Source organism: Oncorhynchus mykiss, chromosome 7, assembly GCF_013265735.2.
Source record: "Oncorhynchus mykiss isolate Arlee chromosome 7, USDA_OmykA_1.1, whole genome shotgun sequence".
Lineage (NCBI taxonomy): Eukaryota > Metazoa > Chordata > Actinopteri > Salmoniformes > Salmonidae > Oncorhynchus > Oncorhynchus mykiss.
Window position 1 is genome coordinate 50147518 of NC_048571.1, and position 25176 is coordinate 50172693.

The 25176-nt window shown below is 43.5% G+C and overlaps 1 protein-coding gene across 1 annotated transcript in view; it reads left to right on the top strand.

Moving 5' to 3' along the window:
• The window catches only part of LOC110527962 (succinate-CoA ligase GDP-forming subunit beta), a 130088-nt gene that overhangs the window by 47954 nt on the left and 56958 nt on the right, over positions 1 to 25176 (top strand). The window contains exon 3 of the mRNA XM_021609613.2: positions 24240 to 24339. Within this exon, the coding sequence (XP_021465288.1) occupies positions 24240 to 24339 (100 nt within the window). The remainder of the gene's footprint in view (positions 1 to 24239; positions 24340 to 25176) is intronic.

The window sequence follows — 25176 nt, forward strand, 5'->3', positions numbered from 1 at the left end:
TGTTGATGTGGACGCCAAGAAACTTGACGCTCTCAACCTGCTCCGCTACAGCCCCGTCGATGATAATGGGGGCGTGCTCGGTCCTCCTTTAACCTGTAGTCCACAATCATCTCCTTTGTCTTGATCATGTTGAGGGAGAGGTTGTTGTCCTTGCACCACACGGTCAGGTCTCTGACCTCCTCCCTATAGGCTGTCTCATCGTTTTCGTTGTGTCATCAGCAAACTTAATGATGGCGTTGGGGTCGTGCCTGGCTTTTCAGTCATGAGTGAACATGGAGTACCAGAGGGGACTGAGCATGCACCCCTGAGGGGCCCCCGTGTTGAGGATCAGCATGGTAGATGTGTTGTTACCTAGCCTTTCCACCTGGGGGTGGCCTGTCAGGAAGTCCAGGATCCAGTTGCAGAGGGAGATTTGAGGGCACTAGGGTGTTGAACGCTGAGCTGTAGTACATGAATAGCATTCTTACATAGGTGTTCCTTACATAGGTGGGAAAGGGCAGTGTGGAGTGCAATAGAGACTGCATCATCTGTGGATGTGTTGGTGCGTTATGCAAATTGGAGTGGGTCTAGGGATTCTGGGATAATGGTTTTGATGTGAGCCATGACCAGCCTTTCAAAGCATTTCATGGCTACAGACGTGAGTGCTACGGGTTGATAGTCATTTAGGCAGGTTACCTTAATGTTCTAGGGCACAAAGACTATGGTGGTCTGCTTGAAACATGTTGGTATTACAGACTCAGACAGGGAGAGGTTTAAAATGTCAGTAAAGACAGTACACATCCTGGTAATCTGTCTGGCCCAGCTGTCCAGAACAGCTGATGCTCTCATGTTTGTTTCAGTTTTACTTTCCTCGGCGTGAGCATAAAGTTATTTAGTCAATCTGGTAAGCTTGTGTCACTAGGCAGCTCTCGGTTGTGCTTCCCTTTGTAGTCTGTAATAGTTTGCAAGTCCTGCCACATCCGACAAGCGTTGGAGTCGGTGTAGTACGATTCGATCTTAGTCCTGTATTGGAGCTTTCCCTGTTGATGGTTCATCAGAGGGCATGGAGAGATTTCTTATAAGCTCCCGGGTCAGAGTCCCACTCCTTGAAAGCGGCAGATCCACCCTTTAGCTCAGTGCAAATGTTGCCAGTAATCATGGCTTCTGGTTGGGGTATGTACTAGAGGTCGACCGATTAATCGGAATGGCCAATTTCAAGTTTTCATAACAAACGGAAATCGGTATTTTTAGGCGCCGATTTTATTTATTTTATTTTTTAAATATAAATGACATTTAAAAAAATTATACCTTTTATTTAACTAGGCAAGTCAGTTAAGAACACATCCTGCCTCTCTCTCGTTGCACTCCACAAGGAGACTGCCTGTTACGCGAATACAGTAAGCCAAGGTAAGTTGCTAGCTAGCATTAAACTTATCTTATAAAAAAACAATCAATCAATCATAATCACTAGTTAACTACACATGGTTGATGATATTACTAGATATTATCTATACGCGTGTCCTGCGTTGTATATAATCTGACTAAGCATACAAGTATCTAAGTATCTTACTGAGCGGTGGTAGGCAGAAGCAGGCGCGTAAACATTCATTCAACAGCACTTTCGTGCGTTTTGCCAGCAGCTCTTCGCCGTGCGTCAAGCATTGCGCTGTTTATGACTTCAAGCCTATCAACTCCCGAGATGAGGCTGGTGTAACCGAAGTGAAATGGCTAGCTAGTTAGCGCGCGCTAATAGCATTTCAAAAGTCACTTGCTCTGAGCCTTCTAGTAGTTGTTCCCCTTGCTCTGCATGGGTAACGCTGCTTCGATGGTGGCTGTTGTCGTTGTGTTGCTGGTTCGAGCCCAGGGAGGAGCGAGGAGAGGGACGGAAGCTATACTGTTACGCTGGCAATACTAAAGTGCCTACAAGAACATCCAATAGTCAAAGGTTAATGAAATACAAATGGTATAGAGGGAAATAGTCCTATAATTCCTATAATAACTACAACCTTAAACTTCTTACCTGGGATTATTGAAGACTCATGTTAAAAGGAACCACCAGCTTTCATATGTTCTCATGTTCTGAGCAAGGAACTGAAACGTTAGCTTTCTTACATAGCACATATTTCACTTTTACTTTTTTCTCCAACACTTTGTTTTTGCATTATTTAAACCAAATTGAACATGTTTCATTATTTACTTGAGGCTAAATTGATTTCATTGATGTATTATATTAAGTTAAAATAAGTGTTCATTCAGTATTGTTGTAATTGTCATTATTATTACAAATACAATTTAAAAAATCGGACGATTAATCGTAATCTGCTTTTTTGGTCCTCCAATTATCGGTATCGCCGTTGAAAAATCATAATCGGTCGACCTCTAGTATGTACGTACAGTCACTGTGGGGACGACGTCCTCAATGCACTTATTGATAAAGCCAGTGACTGAGGTGGGTCAGAAGTTTACATGCACTCAATTAGTTTTTGATAGGATTGCCTTTAAATTGTTTAACTTGGGTCAAACATTTCGGGTAGCCTTCCACAAGCTTCCCACAATAAGTGGTGTAACGGAGTCCGGTTTTTAGGCCTCCTTGCTCGCACACACTTTAACTTCCTGACTGATGTCGTGAGATGTTGCTTCAATATATCTACATCATTTTCCCTTCTCATGATACAATCTATTTTGTGAAGTGCACCAGTCCCTCCTGCAGCAAAGCACCCCCGCAACATGATGCTGCCACCCCCATGCTTCACGGTTGGGATGGTGTTCTTTGACTTGCAAGCCTCCCCCTTTCCTCCAAACATAACGATGGTCATTATGGTCTAACAGTTCTATATTTGTTTCATCAGACCAGAGGACATTTCTTCAAAAAGTACGATCTTTGTCCCCATGTGCAGTTGCAAACCATAGTCTGGCTTTTTTATGGCGGTTTTGGAGCAGTGCCTTCTTCCTTGTTGAGCGGCCTTTCAGGTTATGTCGATATAGGGCTCATTTTACTGTGGATGTTGATACATTTGTACCTGCTTCCTCCAGCATCTTCACAAGGTCATTTGCTGTTGTTCTGGGATTGATTTGCACTTTTCACACCAAAGTACGTTCATCTCTAGGAGACCGAACGCGTCTCCTTCCTGAGTGGTTTGACGGCTTCCTGAGTGGTATCAGAAGCTTCTAAAGCCATGACATCATTTTCTGGAATTTTCCAAGCTGTTTAACGTCACAGTGAATTTAGTGTATGTAAACTTCTGACCCACTGGAATTGTGATACAGTCAATTATAAGTTAAATTATCTGTCTGCAAAAATGGTTTGAAAGTACTTATCATACACAAAGTAGATGTCCTTACTAACTTGCCAAAACTAGTTTGTTAACAAGAAATTTGTGGAGTGGTTGAAAAACAAGTTTTAATGACTCCAACCTAAGTGTAGGTAAACCTCTGACGTCTGTCTGTCTGTCTGAACCGACACTTCCCAAATAAATATATATTTTTTTACATTTACCGCTGTGTAATGGTGATAAATGTCCATTGGGAGGTGTTGGCAGGGTAATGTTTGTTGGGGGGTAGAACATCCTTAAGGGGATCCTCAAGGATGGGGCAGTGGTAGGAAGTCCGGGAGGCAGGAGGGGGAGAGAGGGAGGAGGTTACTGCCTTTTGGCTATTCAGACTCCTGATGGTCTGGGGGTAGAAGCTATTGGCCAGTCTGACTGTTTTTAATACTCCTATGATACTCCTATACTGCCCTTGTCTGAATGATGGCCGTGGAACAGCCGTGGCTCGGGTGGCTGAGGTCCTTGATGGTCTTCCTGCAGCAGCTGTCGTTGTAGATCTTTTGGAGGGCAGGCAGTGTGCATCCAATGGCGTGTTCGGCTGAGTGTACCACGCTCTGTAGAGCTTTGCAGTCAGCTGCGGAGGAGTTACTATACCAGGCTGTGTTGCAGCCTGACTATTATCTCAATGGTGCTTCTGTAGAATACTATGAGGGCCTTCAGGGAGAGGCCAAATGTCTTCAGCCTGCTGAGGTTTGTGTGGTTTGACTATTTCAGCTCACCGTAGATGTGTATGTCGAGGAACTTGAAGATTTTGACTGTCTTCACGACGGCCCAGTTGAGGATGGGGGTGCTCCCAACCTAGTTCCTCCTGAAGTCCACGATCAGCTCCTTTGTTTTTCTGATGTTGGGGTAGAGTTTTTACCTGGCACCATGCCATCAGGGTCCTATGTCCTGTGCCATCAGGGTCCTATGAAACTGTGTAGGCAGTTTCATCGTTGTTGGTAATCCGGCCTACTAATGTTGTGTCGTCAGCGAACTTGATGAGGGAGTTGGAACTGTGTGAGGCCACGCAGTCATGGTTATAAAGGGAGTACAGGAGGGGACTGAGGGCACCCTTGTGGGGCCCCCGCCAGGAAGTCCAGGACCCAGTTGCATAGGGAGGAGTTCAGTCCCAGGGTTGTGAGCTTTGTGATGAATTTACAGGGCACTATGGTATTGAAGGCCGAGCTGTAGTCGATGAACAGCATCCTCACATATATGCATTCCTTTTGTCCATGTGGGTAAGGGCATTGGCAATTGCGTCACCCATGATGGACCTGTCAGGGTGGTAGGTGAATTGGAGAGGGTTGAGTGTGTCGGGAAAGGAGGTGACGTGGTCTTTGACTTGCCTCTCTAACCACTTTGTGATGACTGAAGTGAGTGCTAATGTAGATGTATGCCCCAGGAAGACCCCGTTGTGTGAGATTATATGAGTATGTTTATGCCCAGTGTGTGCAATGTTCCTGTGTTTGTATAACACCCACTTTCTTTCATAAAGGTGCAGCTGCAGCCAGCTACAATAACCTGCTCAGGCCCCAATCACTAATAGAATGTGTGAGTGTGCGCTGTGAAGGAAAGCTAAACAAAAAGCCACCGCTGCTGTTACGGAAATCTTTGAGTTTGGATCATAAATAGACATAATTACATATCTGATTTGTGTGTCTGTGGTAAAACAATTGGAATCCCTCTCAAATTATTTTGTAAATACATTATGAGGAATTTGAGCTGCGTTTCAGGGACCTCACAAATCAAAATGTAATTTTGGACTCATGACGGCTGATATTGCGGGAGGAACATTACCGTTGCTCACACTTTAGGCCCTGATGCGTCGCCTCGCCAACGCTTCCAACACTTGTTCAGGCAGGAGGTATGGCGCCATTATTTTGGTAATGTTGCCTCTAAATTGCTTGTTTTATTAGGGCTATTCCGTGCTCCATTGAGCAGTAAATTTGTAATAAGAAATACAATGACTTTTTCTTCTTCTCGGTCTAGGCTGTGCATTCGTTCCAGTTTTTTAAATTCCTTTGTCTGGACTGCGGCATACATTGGGACCCATTCTCATTCCATTCTATTACGCTGCACGCTGTTTGATAATGATGCTTTTCCCACCAATGACTGGAAATTACTTGGGATGAGGCCTGCATTCTAGCCATGCTAAAACACACAGGAGTAGGACTAGATGTAGTCCTACCTAGGGCTGTTGCAGTGACCGTATTACCGGCACTCATAAGTCGTGACTGCAGTAAAATTCCACTTGACCGTTCAGTCACGGTAATCTGCTTTTATGCACTCTGGACATGCTTTGGTAGTACCCAACTTTCTAGCGGCCATGTGGTCCTAATGGCCTGGTACTCAGGGCTCTATTGTTCCTCCAACCACTGACATAAATGCAATTTAAAGAAAGAGGTTCAGTAGCAGGTTGAAATTGTAAAACATGGTCGTTGTGGATGTAGTTTAAAAGCTTGACATAAAATGTATAGTGCTTTCTAAGGTGATGATGAATTAAAAACACCAAAATGCATATTAGAGCTTATACATTGGCTTATGAGCCCAAGTCCGAAAATAAACCTGAATGAAAATTGATTGTGCCGTTATGTAATACATAGCCTACCGCATATTATGCATGGCAGAAAAACATAACAAAATATAAAAAAATAAAACATCACATAATTGGTCTAGCCTATATTCTAAAATTAAACACATTTGAGTAATCTCCTTTGAGTGTGGACCATATTATTATGCATACTGGATGGACTGGTTACCTTATGCTACCTCCAAAATGTCTGGGAGAGAACCCATAGCCCTAGGCCAGGGCTGCCCAACCCTCTTCCTGGAGATCTACTGTCCTGTAGGTTTTCGGTCCAACCCTAATTTAGCGTATCTGATTCAGCTAGTTAAGGTCTTGTTGAGCAGCTAATTAGTAGAATCAGGTGTGTTAAATTAGGGTTGGACTGAAAACCCACAGGACGGTAGATCTCCAGGAAGAGGGTTGAGCAGCCCTGCCCTAGGTGATTCTGTTTGTTCATCGATTGTGCAGGGTGGATTACAGTTAGCCTAGAGTTGTAGTGAATTTGTATTTGTAATAGCCTAGTAAATGGGATTTTTTTTTTTCATCATTCTTTGGATGATATTACCTTTAGCTATACAGGATCTCACCACGATGCATTTCCGTCTTCTCCCCTCGCTTCTTTATTCCTTTCTCGAGTGCCCAGATAGAGGGGCTGTCAACAGATTAGTGAAATATGTTTAGTTGTGAAAACATGTTATTATCGATGTTCCCGAACAGATTTCACTCGATTTCCCAAATTAAGCACTTGGTAGCTGCAGGAACCAGGTTCGAGAGCCCATGGTATTCAAAGTTTGGGCGGAATATCACCTGTCGCACAGTGAAAGCATGCTCCTTAAACAGTAGTTGATGCTTGGAGTGAAATAAGGGTTCTTCTATTTATTTCTCAGCTGCTCATATGCTCATCTAAAAAACTGAAGTAGCCTACCTGGCATCATTGAAAAACGGACCGGCAGGAAAGCGCATGGCATCCATTCACTATTCGAGTGCATCTAGATGACAGGTCGGCTACTTTGCCCTGCCCCCGTTCCTGCCCATTGGATAATGGGCTATTCTAATCTAAACTCATTTTACATATTAGTAAAGATAAGATTAAATTGAGAATAGTCTGATGGGTGAAAATATGATCACTTGATGAGGAGGACAGCTGTACAGACTTCTTACGTCACCATTAGCCTATAGTTGCATCATGCAGCCCATATGTTCAGATTTTTAAGACATTCTAAGGTTTGTGTCATTCACAACTAAAGTTGCCAAAACTCTAAATCTAGTGTGTCGGACTTGTTTCAAATGATCACTTTACTCTCAACATAGCCACTTCATATGCGGAATGGGAAAGATCCTTTATTTATTAAATTATATTATTCTTACTATCATATCATATAAAATAGCCTATCTTCTCTGCTAAATGAACTAGCCTACAGTTTATGGCATGCCACATAGCCAGATAACATACAGTAAGCCAACTCCTATTCTGTTTTTCTGAAATACATTTTCTTCACATAATGTTTCTGTAGACCTGCCTAAAATAAATAAATAAAGGATTTATTGTGATGGTGTCTAATTGATTTATTCTTTATTTATTTATTTATTCTACATTTTAAAATGTAGATGTTCCAACGGCGTACATCAGCGGCTTGTATGTGTGGAGGTCTGGAGATGCTGAATGTGTTTGTTCATTAACGGTCAATTACCAGTAGACCGGCAGACTTTTGCATGACAATATGCTGACAAAATGTTCTAACCGCCACAGCCCTAGACCTAACCATAGTTAAATAAATTGCGTTCTCCATCAACTTTAGAAGTAGCCTTGTTAATTGATTAACATCAAACAGTATGATATTGTCTTGAGTATCCAATGAGCCGTCAGATTCCGTGCAACCCCTGTCTCTGCTGAGTGAGGGATTTGGAGAAGACTGGAGTCTGAGCATTGTAAAGCTGGCCAACATGGATGGACTCTCCTAGTCTCTGTCCACACCTCCCTCCTTAGCCAGCCAACACTGCCTCACACACACTTCAAGCACTGTTAAGCCCACTGTTATCTTCCCCTCTAGAAAACAAGCCTGTCGTTTGAGGAGTGCAAGCACTCGCAAATACAACGAGAGCTGTATGAGTGTTGTCTCCAGCAAGATCACTCCTGTCTTGTGTTTATCAGAAGTGTTGGGATCAGGTTCCGGCACAGCTGGACCTAATACATCCTTTTATACTAGCCAAGTGGACAGGACAGCACTATTGTACTGTCTGATACCTGATGCTTTCACCTATGGGGCATTTCCACTTGAGACCCCATTGTTTTACCAAAAAGGATCAGACTTTTGTGTTTCCAGCCTCCTCGGAATGGCTCCGTGTCTCACCGTGCCATGGCTTCGGTGGACCTGCTCTGACTTGGGGAAAAGGCCAGTCCACTGGTACTGTTCAGCCTGCATTGACTTAACAACGGCGAACTGAGCTAGGGCTGCACAATTAATCGATTGCGCATTGAAATCGCAATATTGACATGTGCAGTATCTATATTGCAATAGTCCTCTTTAAAATAACCAAAATCTCTTTAAAATAACCAATCTCAAAAACTCAGTTTTATTTGTTTTATCAGTTTATTTGTGACGTGTGCCGAATACAACAGGTGTAGGTAGACCTTACAGTGAAGCGCTTACGTACAGGCCCTAACCAATAGTGCGGGAAAAAAAGGTGTGTGTGTAGGTAGGTAAAGAAATAAAACAACTGTTAAAAGACATTTGAAAATAACAGTAGCAAAGGCTATATACAGACACCGGTTAGTCAGGCTGATTGAGGTAGTATGTACATGTAGGTATGGTACGCTAGTGTCCCACCTTGTCAACAGCCAGTGAAAATGCAGGGCGCCAAATTCAAAACAACAGAAATCCCATAATTAAAATTCCTCAAACATACATGTATTTTACACCATTTTAAAGATACACTTGTTGTAAATCCAGCCACAGTGTCTGATTTCAAAAAGGCTTTACGACGAAACCAAACCAAACGATTATGTTAGGTCAGAGCCAAGTCACAGAAAAACACAGCCATTTTTCCAGCCAAAGAGAGGAGTCACAAAAAGCAGAAATAGAGAAAATGAATCCCTAACCTTTGATCTTCATCAGATGACACTCATAGGACTTCATGTTACACAATACATGTATGTTTTGTTCAGTAAAGTTCATATTTATATCCAGAAATCTGAGTTTACATTGGCACGTTATGTTCAGTAGTTCCAAAACATCCGGTGATTTTGCAGAGAGCCGCAACTATTATGCACGGAATTATAGATAGACTTCTCCTTAATGCAACCGCTGTGTAAGATTTCAAAAACACTTTACGGAAAAAGCACACCATGCTATAATCTGAGTACAGCGCTCAGACAACAAATCAAGCCAAACAGACTCCGCCATGTTGGAGTCAACAGAAGTCAGAAATAGTATTATAAATATTCACTTACCTTTGATCTTCATCAGAATGCACTCCCAGGAATCCCAGTTCCACAATAAATGTTTGTTTTGTTCGATAATGTCCATCATTTATGTCCAAATACCAAATTTTTGTTTGCGCGTTTAGCCCAGTATTCCAAATTCATGACCCGCGATCACTAGGAGCAGACGAAAAGTCAAAAAGTTCCGTTACAGTCCGTAGAAACATGTCAAACGATGTATAGAATCTATCTTTAGGATGTTTTTAACATAAATCTTCAATAATGTTCCTACCAGAGAATTCCTTTGTCTTCAGAATTGCAATGGAATGCAAGCTAACTCTCACGTGAACGAGCAGAGCTGCCTCTCTGGCAGACCTCTGACTCATTCCCCTCTCATTCGCCCCCACTTCACAGTAATCAAACAAGGTTCTAAAGACAGTTGACATCTAGTGGAACCATTAGGAAGTGCAATATGACCCCATAGACACTGTATTCGAGAGGCCAAGAGTTGAAAACTACAAACCTCAGATTTCCCACTTATTGGTTGGATTTTGCTTGACATATTAGTTCTATTATACTCAGACATCATTCAAATAGTTTTAGAAACTTTTCATCCAAAATTCCCAAGCCCAATTCCCCCTACCCTAGAGAAGTTAACATGACTATGCATATATGATAAACAGAGAGTAGTAGTCGTCTTTAAAGTGAACATAGTTCTCTTTGTATTCACACTGCTCTTGCCTTTTGAATGAGGAAGAAACTTTTTTTGCCAGTTCACTTCACCTATTTTGGGGTTCGAGTCCTCTTTGCATTCACATTCCATGTTTAGAAAAAATATATATATCTTTTTCCAACATTCACTCGACGCACTCGGGGTGCACTCTGGAGATGATAGCTAATGGATTGCAATTTAGTTAAAAGATGAGATATAATTGTAATCAGAAGATACTGCATGTAAATATATGTGAATGTTAATGTAAATATTATTGGTAACATAATAAACAGCAGAAGAATAACTGCAGATTAAATAATGCTGTAATTGAAAATTGTACACCCAATGTACACTACTGCCCCTTTAAGAGCTAGAATAGATGATGTACGTTTTTACACTATTCAAATCGCACAATCGAATAAACCGCTTATAAAGCTCTCTTAGCTGAACTAAAAACTCCACACACATTTTGGAATTTCTGTTCATCCTTGACAATCGCTTATCACTATCCCAAAAACAGTTTTTTTTTCACAAACCTGGGGTGTGATCATTATCCAAACATTCAACTAAAATGAGTTTGTTGGACAAATTCAGGTAGGTTCCTCCCCGTTTCGTTCCGTCTGCTTCCGTTAAAGAAACGTTTTGCAACAGAATCGGCATAAAGAATATGCCCCTGCGCATCATCTTCTCTCTTTTGTGGCACCAATGTGTGGTGTTATGGCAGGGAAAACACTGTTGCGGTTGTGTAGTGTGAGGGGTTATGACAGGGGAAATGTTGTTGCAGTAGTCTGGTGTGAGGGGTTATGACAGGGGAAATGTTGTTGCAGTAGTCTAGTGTGAGGGGTTATGACAGGGGAAATGTTGTTGCAGTAGTCTGGTGTGAGGGGTTATGACAGGGGAAATGTTGTTGCAGTAGACTGGTGTGAGGGGTTATGACAGGGGAGATGTTGTTGCAGTAGTCTAGTGTGAGGGATTATGACAGGGGAAATGTTGTTGCAGTAGACTGGTGTGAGTGGTTATGATGGGAAATGTTGCTGCAGTAGTTTGGTGTGAGGGGTAATGACGGGAAATGTTGCTGCAGTAGTCTGGTGTGAGTGGTTATGATGGGAAATGTTGTTGCAGTAGTCTAGTGTGAGGGGTTATGACAGGGGAAATATTGCAGTAGTCTGGTGTGAGGGGTTATGACAGGGTAAATGTTGTTGCAGTAGACTGGTGTGAGTGGTTATGATGGGAAATGTTGTTGCAGTAGTCTAGTGTGAGGGGTTATGGCAAGGGAAATATTGCAGTAGTCTGGTGTGAGGGGTTATGACAAGGGAAATGTTGTTGCAGTAGACTGGTGTGAGTGGTTATGATGGGAAATGTTGTTGCAGTAGTCTAGTGTGAGGGGTTATGACAGGGGAAATATTGCAGTAGTCTGGTGTGAGGGGTTATGACAGGGTAAATGTTGTTGCAGTAGACTGGTGTGAGTGGTTATGATGGGAAATGTTGTTGCAGTAGTCTAGTGTGAGGGGTTATGGCAAGGGAAATATTGCAGTAGTCTGGTGTGAGGGGTTATGACAAGGGAAATGTTGTTGCAGTAGACTGGTGTGAGTGGTTATGATGGGAAATGTTGTTGCAGTAGTCTAGTGTGAGGGATTATGACAGGGGAAATATTGCAGTAGTCTGGTGTGAGGGGTTATGACAGGGTAAATGTTGTTGCAGTAGACTGGTGTGAGTGGTTATGATGGGAAATGTTGCTGCAGTAGTTTGGTGTGAGGGGTAATGACGGGAAATGTTGCTGCAGTAGTCTGGTGTGAGTGGTTATGACGGGAAATGTTGTTGCAGTAGTCTGGTGTGAGGGGTTATGACGGGAAATGTTGTTGCAGTAGTCTGGTGTGAGGGGTTATGACGGGAAATGTTGTTGCAGTAGTCTGGTGTGAGGGGTTATGACAGGGGAAATGTTGTTTCAGTAGTCTGGTGTGAGGGGTTATGACAGTGGAAATGTTGCAGTAGTCTAGTGTGAGGGGTTATGATGGGGAAATATTGTTACAGTAGTCTGGTGTGAGGGGTTATGATGGGGAAATGTTGCTGCAGTAGTCTGATGTGAGGGGTTATGACGGGGAAATGTTGTTGCAGTAGTCTGGTGTGAGGGGTTATGACAGGGGAAATGTTGTTGCAGTAGTCTGGTGTGAGGGGTTATGATGGGAAATGTTGTTGCAGTAGTCTGGTATGAGGGGTTATGACAGTGGAAATGTTGTTGCAGTAGTCTGGTGTGAGGGGTTATGACGGGGAAATGTTGTTGCAGTAGTCTGGTGTGAGGGGTTTTGACAGGGGAGATGTAGTTGCAGTAGTCTTGTGTGAGGGGTTATGACAGGGGAGATGTAGTTGCAGTAGTCTTGTGTGAGGGGTTAGGACGGGAAATGTTGTTGTAGTAGTCTGGTGTGAGGGGTTATGACGGGAGATGTTGTTGCAGTAGTCTTGTGTGAGGGGTTAGGATGGGAAATGTTGTTGTAGTAGTCTGGTATGAGGGGTTATGACGGGGAAATGTTGTTGCATTAGTCTAGTGTGAGGGGTTATGACAGTGGAAATGTTGTTGCAGTAGTCTGGTATGAGGGGTTATGATGGGGAAATGTTGCTGCAGTAGTCTGATGTGAGGGGTTATGACGGGGAAATGTTGTTGCAGTAGTCTAGTGTGAGGGGTTATGACAGTGGAAATGTTGTTGCAGTAGTCTGGTGTGAGGGGTTATGACAGTGGAAATGTTGTTGCAGTAGTCTGGTATGAGGGGTTATGACAGTTTAAATGTTGCAGTAGTCTAATGTGAGGGGTTATGACAGGGGAAATGTTGTTGCAGTAGTCTGGTGTGAGGGGTTAGGACGGGAAATGTTGTTGCAGTAGTCTGGTATGAGGGGTTATGACGGGAAATGTTGCAGGAGTCTGGTGTTTGGTGTGGGAGTAAGTGAACCTGGGGAGCATTGTGTTCACATTGCCCTATAAAAAGGTAACCGGACCGTGGAATTCAAGTGAACAGAACTTAGACCACCTCTCGAGATGGTCTGTTCACTTCGGAGGCTCTTTTGAGGGGTCAGAGTTCTTTTGGAGTGTTCACACTGCACAAAACAATTAAACGAACCGCATTGAGTAAAAAAAATGTCTGAAAGGGATCAAGTGTGTGAACCCCCTAAGATGGCATGCTGTTCTGTTGCAGTCAAACTGTCAAATGCAGTCAACAGATTGTTACAAACAATAATGATGCTGCTTTCCACTTTGCAACAGTTCACCCTATGGTTTTGATCTATATCGCAAGTCAAATCGCAATCACAATACATGCTAAAAGAAATCGCAATTACAATTTTTTTTCTCTCATATCATGCAGCCCTACAGTAAACGTGGGCTGACACCCTGCATGTTTAACACCTTATCACAAAGCAAATGTTTTAATGCAGAAGTTGTTGATTCTGCTCTTCACAAGTCTTTAGTGTCACACTCCTGATGGAAACACTAACACTAGAGCTAACATTACCATAAACATTGATGACACTGGTGTCTCAGGGGGAAATGCCCCTGTGTGTATGATGGGAATGGTTTGATCAAGGTGCATCTTCTCTAAATGGAAATGGAATCACAGGCATGCTCGATGATGCTAGACATGAGTCTCTCTTAATGGAATGTGTGCAGTGTCAGATTGGGGAGTTGCATAATGTAATCACTGGGTTGGTCCAAAACTTCAGATATGTTGTGCTGGTTCTGAGAGGCTTGGGGAGAGGAAGATGTGGAGAAACAGGCAAACAGCATTGGGAAGTAAGAATAGGATTTTGATTGACATACACTTTAGTCATGAATGTTGTCAGCTAGCAGAGTACTCTCTAGAGGGCAGATGGAGATAGCAGCAATAGTTTTGGGTCACAAACAGCAAGCACCCAATCCTCTGGCTGGCATAGACTCAATCAGGGCTTCCCTACCCTAAGACGTGTGTGTGTGTGTGTGTGTATATGACAAAATGGAGTCAGCAAGTGGATTGCATGAGGATTTGTAATGCTATTAGGGCTGGGCCGATGTTAGTATCATGGAAAGGAAACAAAACACAAAAAAATATGGTGATCCTGGAATGGTCTGGGACCTGCTATTATGTGAAATAAGGAGTTTTCCTTATACAACATTATCTTTACACTCTTAGAGAGAACTGAGGAATTATTCTGCATGAAGAACATCTTATTTTTTTCAATGATGTTTTTGCAGAGAAAATATTTATTCTCTCTAAACAAGTGTGTGGATTCCCTCCCTGAGCACCATGGTGTTTGAATGGAGTATTATGCAAATGTTTATCAGGTAGCCAAGTGCATTTCCATAGCTATTAGTGTAACTGTTAATGTCAAATCAAAACAGCCATGCTCTCTGCTGCTGCTCTCCTGATTCCAACTACCAAGTACGAACTGAAGTGCCACAGCCAGGAAAACATCAGCGTTCTCGTTTTACTAGAGGATCAGACGGAGGGCAGAATGAGTGTGCAGCAAGTTAGTCTGTGGAGCTGCAGGTAGGCCTATCTCCGCAACACTGCCCTTTTCCCAGCATGCCTCTTGGTGACAGACAGAATGGCTTAGGCCCCCTAGAACAGGAAGACGGATGGTGTGAAGAGTTTTGTGTGTCATTCCCTGCCAAGAGGACATGTTCCTGGGGAGAGGTGACACGGGAGAGGACGAGGAGGAGCTGGTTTCAGCACAAGTTTTTTAACGCAGACTGGACAAGACCGGACCGGCGCTGACGGCCTACACATGCACGGCCTACTGTATGCCCATATGCAAAGTTTATTGCAGTATGGTGAGAGCAATGTATGTGTACATTGCTCTGCAGTAGGCAGAGCAATGTATGTGATGCTTGTAGTATCTAAAAAGCCATGTTGTAGACCTCTGCTTTCCCTGTATAGGCTTAGTCTGTTCATAGCATCATAGCTGGCAGAAGTCTTGAAACGGGAGAAAAATAAATGCTCACTGAAATTCCCTTAATAGCTGTAAATAGGCTTTGGAAAGTAAGGCTGTCTTGAAAGAGCAGATTTCTATAAGCAGCTTATGGTATTTCCTCCTCATTATGTTGCTTAACCTGCTCATTGTATGTGGAGATACTGTGGAATTATTTCAGACATATTCCGTATGGTGTATGGATGGCGCTAATAATGTGGTATTATGATTACCAAGAGCTGGCAAGTGTCTTCGCTGACATTTTCAACCTCTCCCTGTCTGTAATACCTGCATGTTTCAAGCGGACCACCATAGTCCCTGTGCCCAAGAACGCCAAGGTAACCTGTCTAAATGACTATCGCCTCGTAGTCCCCTCCTGTACAACCTGTTAACTGTTTATTATCTATCCTGTTTCCTAGTCACTTTATTCCTAGTTATATGTACATATCTACCTCAGCTATCTCGTACCCCTGCCGATCGACTCAGTACTGTTACCCCATGTACAGTGTATATAGCCAAGTTATTGTTATTTATTAGTGTTATTACTTATTATTTCCCTATTTTCTTTCTCTCTGCATTGATGTGAAGGACATCTAAGTAAGCATTTCACTGTTAGTCTATACCTGTTGTGACGCATGTGACAAATACAATTTGATTTAATGCTTGAAGCTTATGACACATCACTGTGGTCCTAGAGTTGCAGGGTTAAAGTGATATGAATCACTCCAGAGCAGTGTAAGTCACACCGTTCCCTGCAGGAACTCTTCTCACCAAGTCACCGCGAAACCCAGAAGGCGGCTGCGTACATGCCGCGTTCATCTCCAATATGCTCATCATAATGACCTCGGCTCTTTCCCCCATTGCTATTCCTATAGAATGCCACTATTGGTTTGGATGACAGTATGCTAGCCTTTATCGAGACATTGGTCTTGACGTATGACCATACATCTGGGTATTGTCTCCCTCCAGAGTGACTAACATTCTCCACACTGGTCTAAGGATTTGAACTCTGCCTCTCTATCGTAGTGTGGCACGAAGTCCAGCTCTGGACTCGTTAGTTCTGGCACTGTGTGGACCCAGGTGGACGAGGCTAACGAGGAGTCAGCTGTCATGAGGGCAGTGACAGGAGGATGTGATACTGTAGCAGTCAGCAGAGGTCTAGGCTGAGGATGAACCCCTGTAGAGCTCCACAGAGACGGCATCATTAGATTCAGCCTTAGAGTGGGCTTTACCTGGCTTGGAGAGCAGAGACGCAGCAGGATGGAGGGTGCAGCAGCATTGCACAGCTCAAAGAGGTCATATACTCTCTTTTCGGGTGGCTTATCATTAGCCTTGTAGTAGTCATAAAGAAATGAAGGCTTACAAGTTTGTATGCCGCATGAAACCCTCGTCTTCATTGCAGAGCAGAGTGATGTATTCTCGATTCAAGTCATTATGTAGATTCTAAATGGTTGAAAGTGACTTGGAGAAGTAGCTTTTCAAATTATCCCAGAATGTTATTAAATTCCGTTATTTCTTGAATTGAGAGTTTGATTAAGGTTGTATCACAGAAAATATGATACCCGCTCAAAGCAGATTCTATTCATTAAGATTCAGTATTTTTGCAACGGAGGAGTCTTGTTAGTTGCCGTACTTCTGAGAACACAAACGCAAGGCGTCTTTCATAGGGGGTTAGCGAGGGACGGAGAGAGAGAGAGGGGATGGGCACAGTATAGGCAGGTCTGCCACTAGGCAGACAGAGTCAGAATTGTGCACTAGGCCTATCTATCACCAATCAAAAGCTGTGTCGCAATGGAATGCCGTACTTTCCAATTTCCTGGCTTGCAATATCTCGCAACTTCAGTAAAGCAGGGCCTATCATCATTGAATAGGCTAGGATATTCTGCACGCAACAGATCAAAGACTGAACACACACTCTTGCGTCATTAGCAAAGAGAAAGATCACAGAAGCAAGGTGATTACAATTTGGGGGGGGGGGGGGGGGGGCAAAAAATGTTTTATTAACGTTAAGGTTCCCAATTTAATTTAATGTTTAAACTTTCAGACCCCTAATAGACAATGTTGCAAATGTCCTTTTTACTTTCTACTAATAGTGTTTGAATCCCATAGGAGACACTGAATCTTTGATTGTCCCTGTGTGTTTTCTGTCTCCCCAGAGTTTTGATTAGTCTTCTACGTGTAGCTGCCACATTACTTGCAATAGACCGAAACACACACTTGGAAGCTGGGAATTGGGCCTGCTCAGTCTGACTTCCCCTATCCTCTCCATGGTGTGGCATGCAGACAGACTGTTACCGAGTGCATCTCATTTTGAGGGCAAATACTGGACCCGCTGCAGTTTACCTACCGCTTTAACAGATCCATCGGAATTCACACGGCCATAACGCATCTGGACAAGACCTATGTGAGAATGCTATTCATTGACAGTTCAGCATAAAACACTATTGTTCCCTCTAAGCTCGACACCAAGCTCAGAGCCCTGAGTCTGGACGCTGCTCTCTGCAACTGGATCCTGGACTTCCAGTCGAGCAGACAACAGGCTGTGAGGATTGGCAGAAACGCCTCCTTTGTACTGACACATAACACAGGGGCCCCCCAGGGGTGTATCCTCAGCCCTCTGCTGTTCACCCGGGACTGTGGCTTTGCACGACACCATCTCCATCACGTTTTCGGACAACACCACGGTTGTAGGCCTGATAACCAAGAAAGATGAGTCGGCCTATAGGGAGGAGGCAAGTGAAGTGGCATTGTGGTGCCTGGACAACAACCTCTCCATCAATGTCAGCAAAACAAAAGATTTGATTGTTGACGTCAGGAAGTAGAGGTGGGAACATGTCCTGATCCACATCAATGGGACTGCAGTAGAGAGAGTCAGCAGTTTTAAGTTCCTCTGCCTTCACATTACCGAGGACTTGACATGGACCAACACGACCACCACTCTTGTCAAAGAGGGAGCAACAGCATATCTAGGCGGCTGAAGAAATTCAGCATGCCACCCCGGGTCCTTTCCAAATACTATTGCTGCCCCATCGATAGCATCCTGACCGGTTGTATCGCGGCCTGGTACGGGAATTTCTACGTCCACAAACGCAAGGCCCTCCAGCATGTGGTGAAGATGGCCCAATACATCACTGGGACTGTGCTCCCACCCATCCAGGACATCTACTCGAAACGGACCCTGAGGAAGGCCCGCAGCATCATCAAGGACCCCAGCCATGAACTGTTCTCTGAGCCTGTTGGTATGTACAAGCCATCAGAATGCTGAACACTTGAACTGGACTGACCACCTGCTCTAATTCTCTGCACTTTAGCACATGCACTCACGTACGCTACACAACTGCTGCTACCAGACACTTATTAGGATTGCTAAATACTGCACAATTTAAACACTTGCGTCACTTTTGTGTCACTGGCATAAACTCAATACCCCATAATGTCAAAGTGGAATTATGTTTTTAGAAATGTTTAGAAATGTATTCAAAATACAAATCTGAAATGTCTTGATCAGTAAGTATTCAACCCCTTTGTTATGACAAGCCTAAATAAATTCAGGAGTAAAAATGTGCTTAACAAATAAGTTTAATGGACTCACTAAGTGAGTAACTAAGCAATAAGTGTTTAACATGATTTTTAATGACTTCATCTCATGTATTTATTTTTTACATTTTATTTCACCTTTATTTAACCAGGTAGGCAAGTTGAAAACAAGTTCTCATTTACAATTGCGACCTGGCCAAGATAAAGCAAAGCAGTTCGCCACATACAACAACACAGAGTTACACATGGAGTAAAACAAACACAGTCGATAATACAGTATAAACAAGTCTATATACGATGTGAGCAAATGAGATGAGATAAGGGAGGTAAAGGCAACGAAAAAAGGCCATGATGCCAAGTTCATGCTAGGTAAAGCTCCGCCTTATCTCAATTCACTGGTCACGATGGCAACACCCATCCGTAGCACGCGCTCCAGCAGGTGTATCTCACTGATCATCCCTAAAGCCAACACCTCATTTGGCCGCCTTTCGTTCCAGTTCTCTGCTGCCTGTGACTGGAACGAATTGCAAAAATCGCTGAAGTTGGAGACTTTTATCTCCCTCACCAACTTCAAACATCTGCTTTCTGAGCAGTTAACCGATCGCTGCAGCTGTACATAGTCTATCGGTAAATAGCCCACCCATTTTTACCTACCTCATCCCCATACTGTTTTTATTTATTTACCTTTCTGCTCTTTTGCACACCAATATCTCTACCTGTACATGACCATCTGATTTATCACTCCAGTGTTATTAATCTGCAAAATTGTAATTATTCGCCTACCTCCTCATGCCTTTTTGCACACAATGTATATAGACTCCCCCCCCTTTTTTTCTTTTCTACTGTGTTATTGAGTTGTTAATTGTTTACTTACTCCATGTGTAACTTTGTGTTGTCTGTTCACACTGCTATGCTTTATCTTGGCCAGGTCGCAGTTGCAAATGAGAACTTGTTCTCAACTAGCCTACCTGGTTAAATAAAGGTGAAATAAAAAAATAAAAATAAAAAAAAAGTAAACACAATATAGCAAGTAAAACACTGGAATGGATGATTAGCGGTGGAAGAATGTGCAAAGTAGAGAGAAATAATGGGGTGCAAATGAGCAAAATAAATAAATACAGTAGGGGGAGAGGTAGTTGTTTGGGCTAAATTATAGGTGGGCTATGTACAGGTGCAGTAATCTGTGAGCTGCTCTGACAGCTGGTGCTTAAAGCTAGTGAGGGAGCTAAGCGTTTCCAGTTTCAGAGATTTTTGTAGTTTGTTCCAGTTATTGGCAGCAGAGAACTGGAAGGAGAGGCGGCCAAATGAAGAATTGGTTTTGGGGGTGACCAGAGAGATATTCCTGCTGGAGCGCGTGCTACAGGTGGGAGATGCTATGGTGACCAGCGAGCTGAGATAAGGGGGGACTTTACCTAGCAGGGTCTTGTAGATGACCGTGAGATGGTGGGTTTGGCGACGAGTATGAAGTGAGGGCCAGCCAAGCAGAGCGTACATGTCGCAGTGGTGGGTAGTATATGGGCTTTGGTGACAAAACGGATGGCACTGTGATAGACTGCATCCAATTTATTGAGTAGGGTATTGGAGGCTATTTTGTAAATGACATCGCCGAAGTTGAGGATCGGTAGGATGGTCAGTTTTACAAGGGTATGTTTGGCAGCATGAGTGAAGGATGCTTTGTTGCGAAATAGGAAGCCAATTCTAGATTTAACTTTGGATTGGAGATGTTTGATGTGAGTCTGGAAGGAGAGTTTCCAGTCTAACCAGACACCTACGTATTTGTAGTTGTCCACATAGTCCACATATAAGTCAGAACCGTCCAGAGTAGCGATGTTGGACAGGCGGACAGGTGCAGGCAGCGATCGTTTGAAGAGCATGCATTTAGTTTTACTTGTATTTAAGAGCAATTGGAGACCGCGGAAGGAGAGTTGTATAGCATTGAAGCTTGTCTGGAGGGTTGTTAACACCGTGTCCAAAGAGGGGCCAGAAGTATGCAGAATGGTGTTTTCTGTGTAGAGGTGGATCAGAGACTCACCAACAGCAAGAGTGACATCATTGATGTATACAGAGAAGAGTCACTCCAAGAATTGAACCCTGAGGCACCCCCATAGACTATAGACTACTATCTCTGCACCACACCCATACAATTATCTGCAAGATCCCTCAGTCGAGCATTTGATTTCGAAAACAGATTCAACCACAAAGACCAGAGAGCTTTTCCATTGCCTTGCAAAGGACACCTATTGGTAGATGGGTAAAAAAAAAAGCAGACTGTGAACATCCCTTTGAGCATGGTGAAGTTATTATTTACACTTTGGATGGTTTATCAATATACCCAGTCACTACAAAGATGCATGCGTCCTTCCTAACTCCGTGGCGGGAGAGGGAGGAAACCGCTCAGGGATTTCACGATGAGGCCAATGGAGACATTTAAACAGTTAGTTTAATGGCTGTGAGCAACAACAATGTAGTTACTCCACAACACTAACCTGAATGACGAACTGTATGCTAAAATGTTTATTCTATTCTACTGAGATATTTACTTTGTTTATATATTTTTTTTATTGTTGCATTGTCGAGAAGGAACCTGAAAATAAGCATGGGACGGGATACCATGAGTACGACAACTAATAAAACTTGAATTCTCTCCAGATTGGTTTGTAGTCTGTGTCTGTCCCTTTATACAGTCCCCCAGTGCACAGGCTTTTACAGCTTAATGAAATATCAGACTCTGCTGTCCCCTAACCCCTGGGCTACATCCTTCCAGAGAGAGAGATGAGCAGGGCAGAACGTTTGGAATACAAAAAGATAGGGATAACGTTGTCGAGGCAGAAGTAACAGCCTCGATGCCGACTGCTGTCATCAGTAAATAAGCTGGGAGTTCATTTGCGTTCATTACTGGGAAATGAGTTAGCCCGGGAACGGCTGTATAACTCAGATTACAGCTGATGCGATTGGAGATGTACTTCTCTGTCTGTCCCAAAGAAAAACGAAATGGAGGAGAAAATATCCCTTTTCAGATCCGTCATGCCCTTAAATGGTGCCAATGAAATAGATAGCTGGTTATCCAATACTGCCGGCTTGTCCCTTCCTTCACTTTTAAAGTAGGGATTCCCTATTCTCCTCAACTTTTACTGCTTATATGCACAACTTCTGAGAATGTATTATTGTATTAATATTAGTGTCACAGGTAAAATAAATAACTGTTGTAATCATGTCCTGGTTGTGCATGTTTTTGCATATTAAATGTTAGTGCTGTGTCATGGCCAAACCGCACATAGTGTGTCTGATTTCATCACTCTACATGCAATAAACAAAGTGCTGGCTCTGTTTGGCTCCTTGAGTTCTTTTGTTGTTCTTGTGCTACCTGCTGTTAGAAAGATATCTCTCATCTCCCAAAATGTAACGACCGTACCTCTTAACCCCCACATCAATACTATCAGCAATTGCTCATGGTGGCAGCACACCATGTCTTTGTTTTGTATTTGACTGTAACAGAGAACACATTTTTCTCTACAAATCTGTTGCCTTCAATGGCTGCCATTGATAAAGAAAAACCATAAATATCCCTCAAGATGTAGGCCTACTTTATGATGAGCAAATACCAGACACATTGAATCCAATGTAGTCTATGTGTGTGAATCCGTAAGACTCGCACCGATCCATAAATGCTATTCAGTGTGACATCTTCACACAAGGTGTTGTAGACGTGTGACCTTGTTTCCCCTTGTCTAGGGACAGAGTGTGTGTGTTTAACGCAGGAATACTGCTCCTCTGGTACTGCATGCCTATGTCAATACTCTCATCCACTCACTGTTCTTCAGTCATTAGTCTACAGTCCTGCCTGTGTTAGGTGATGTTTCATGTCTGGAGCATTAATGGGTAATGTCTCCTCTGCTCTCTCCAAGTGCCATTTTCACTGGGATATTTCGAGGGCGTCATTACTTCACCATGCATTTTAAAGGACAGAGTTTTTTTTGCCTTGGTGGTGGCAACAATGATGACAGTGGAACCTACAATGATGACAGTGTTGGAGAAAAGTGGAAACGCATGAACAGGCTGAGTGAAGTGTTTGGCGTTCTTTAGATGCCACTGTTAAGGTTAGGTGTGTTTTTTTTTGTATGTGTATTCGAGGCCAATTTTCCAAGCGATTGATTTGATGAGATAACGGTCCATTCATTAAAGGGTTTATCTCTTCTTCTTCCGATAAGTAAGCTTCATATGCTCCAATGGTGTCCGTTAAGTCTATCTAGCTACTCTCTTTCCTGTGTGATAAATCATAAGTCATTATTTGGGCTTTGGTGTGTTATCAGGGCTCCTTGATGTGATCCTAGTGTGAGATCGACTACTGTCCAGAACCATGCTCTGGAGCACCGTCTCTCAATAACCAATCATCTGTCTGGCTATATAGTCTACACATTTCCCTCCACTCTATTTTCCCTCATTATTTTTTGTAGTACTTTCTGTCCATTTTCTATCCATGTTGCGCCTTAATCCTCCTCATCCCTTACTCCTCTTCTCCTTTCAGAGAGGACCCTGTCGTGCTCCTGTTCTCACATTGCACCAGGCCTCTTGTCAGTGCTAAGAAAGAACACCTTCCTTCCTCATTGGCGTCCTTATTTTTTTTTTACAAAAGTAATTTCCTCTGTTCAGTCCCTCTCTGCTGCACACACAGGACACTCCATTTCATGTTGCTTTGAACAAATGTCAAATTTTGCGAGGTAGTGGTTTTTTAAATGTAAATTAACATATTTATTCAATGATGATGCCTTACAGTCCCTGCATGTGTTCACCTTTTATTCTCTCTTCCTCCTCTTCCCAGGGGAGAGAGCGCTCAATAATGCAATATTGGTTTAATCCCTGCCACCTTGTCAGAGGCTACTTTGTCTGGGTTTTGTTCCTACTGTAGCAGCCTGAGCTTTTAGCCTCGTCTGTAGAGCACGTCTGGAGACACTCCACTCTGCTTGAGGAGCCTCGCTAGTGAGGGAGCCATGTTCCTGGCCCAAGGTCAACGTGCCTTTCTAGGCATGTTCTGGTTGGCCCATGGCGGAACTCCCTGCCAGGATAATGATAGCTCAAAACCATATGTATCCCATCAAGTGCCCTTGTTGCACCATTTGAGTAGAGAGGGAGGGTGTTCAGGGGGCAGCTGGATAGACAGCTGAACGCTCTACCTGAAGTGCTCTCTCCTGGTGTGGAAAGAGGACTTGGAGGGCAAGTAAGGCATATGGTGTCGTTCGCATCTTTAAAATGGCATGAAATTGCGACATGGCACAAATTATAGTGCAAATTAAGACATCGGTCAAAAAAACAATAATCACAGTTGCATTACATGTTTAGATTAATGTTTGTGTGTGGGCCTATGTCTTTGGAATCATGTCTGTTGATGGGTGCGCGAGAGCCTGGTATGGGTGTGTTCACCTGCTGTCTATAATGGGCCTGTTCTTTCGACTGTCCTCTCCTGGGTACCCTCTATCCTGTCTTCTTACTCTGTAATTAGCAGGGCTGGAGGGGAATGTCGTACTTGAGCTGGAGTACCCTTCTTCATGTACCTCCCCTGCTAGCCCTATCTCTCCCTTTGTCCCCTCCTCCTCCCCCTCCTCTCCTCTGGAGGGGCACAGGATCTAATAGAGAACAGGGCGATGGGTGAGATGACATCTGACTCAGAGACGGGGGGATGTGTACTGGGCATCTGTGGTGATGTACTGATTGGAGAGGTCTAACGCTCCTGGTTCTCTATCCTGCTATCTCTATCCTGCTGACGGTGCCCTTCTCTCCTTTTTTCAGGTGCCAAGGAGATAGTCCTGAAGGCCCAGATTCTGGCTGGGGGACGAGGGAAGGGCGTGTTCGACAGTGGCCTTAAAGGTGGAGTGCACTTAACTAAAGAGTGAGTACCCCACAGGAGGTTGGTGGCACATTAATTGGGGAGGACAGGCTCGTGGTAATGGCTGGAGCGGAATAAGTGGAATTGTATCAAATACATCAAACACATGGTCTCCCTCAGCAGCCTCCACTGGAGTACCCCCAACAACTTCCGCCTACACTCACTTGGGTGTGTGGACAATTCAGAGTGTTTCTGTTTTGTTTTCTCGGTATCTACTGCTTCAGAGAGATGTAGTCATAGTTTTTACAAGATCCCTCCTAGATGCAATGTTGCTTTCCCTGTGCTTCAGTTACCTAATACGCCAAGTTTGATAGTGTAGGGCAGGGTTTCCCAAATGTCCCAGTTTTTTGCCCTAGCACTGCACTGCTGACTCAAATAATCAAATCATCATCAAGCTTCGATTTAAAAAAAATAATCAGCTGTCTAGTATTAGGGCAAAAATCTAAATGGGGACCCTTGCGGTCCCCAGCACCGAGTTTTGGAAACACTGGTTTAGGGACAACGGCCCCCATTTTAAACTTTGAAGTAGTAAATGTATCATTGGGAAATTGTACTGTGCACGCATCACTGAACTCTACTGTGGTAGGTTACTGGAATTGTGCTCTTCTGTTGGAATACAAACATATTGTTCTCCTGGCTCGCACATTGTTGCAAAAGATGTGCTTGATGCTAAAATGACAAATGTAACAAAGGTAGCAGCCATGTTAAGGACTGAACTGTGAATTACGACAAATGGCTACCAAGTGTGTCATTGTCACCCTATTTCGGTATTTGGGATAGCCGGAAACTTTTCTACGTGAGCCATCTGAAGTTGAGCCTCCCCAGACAGTGATGTGAGCG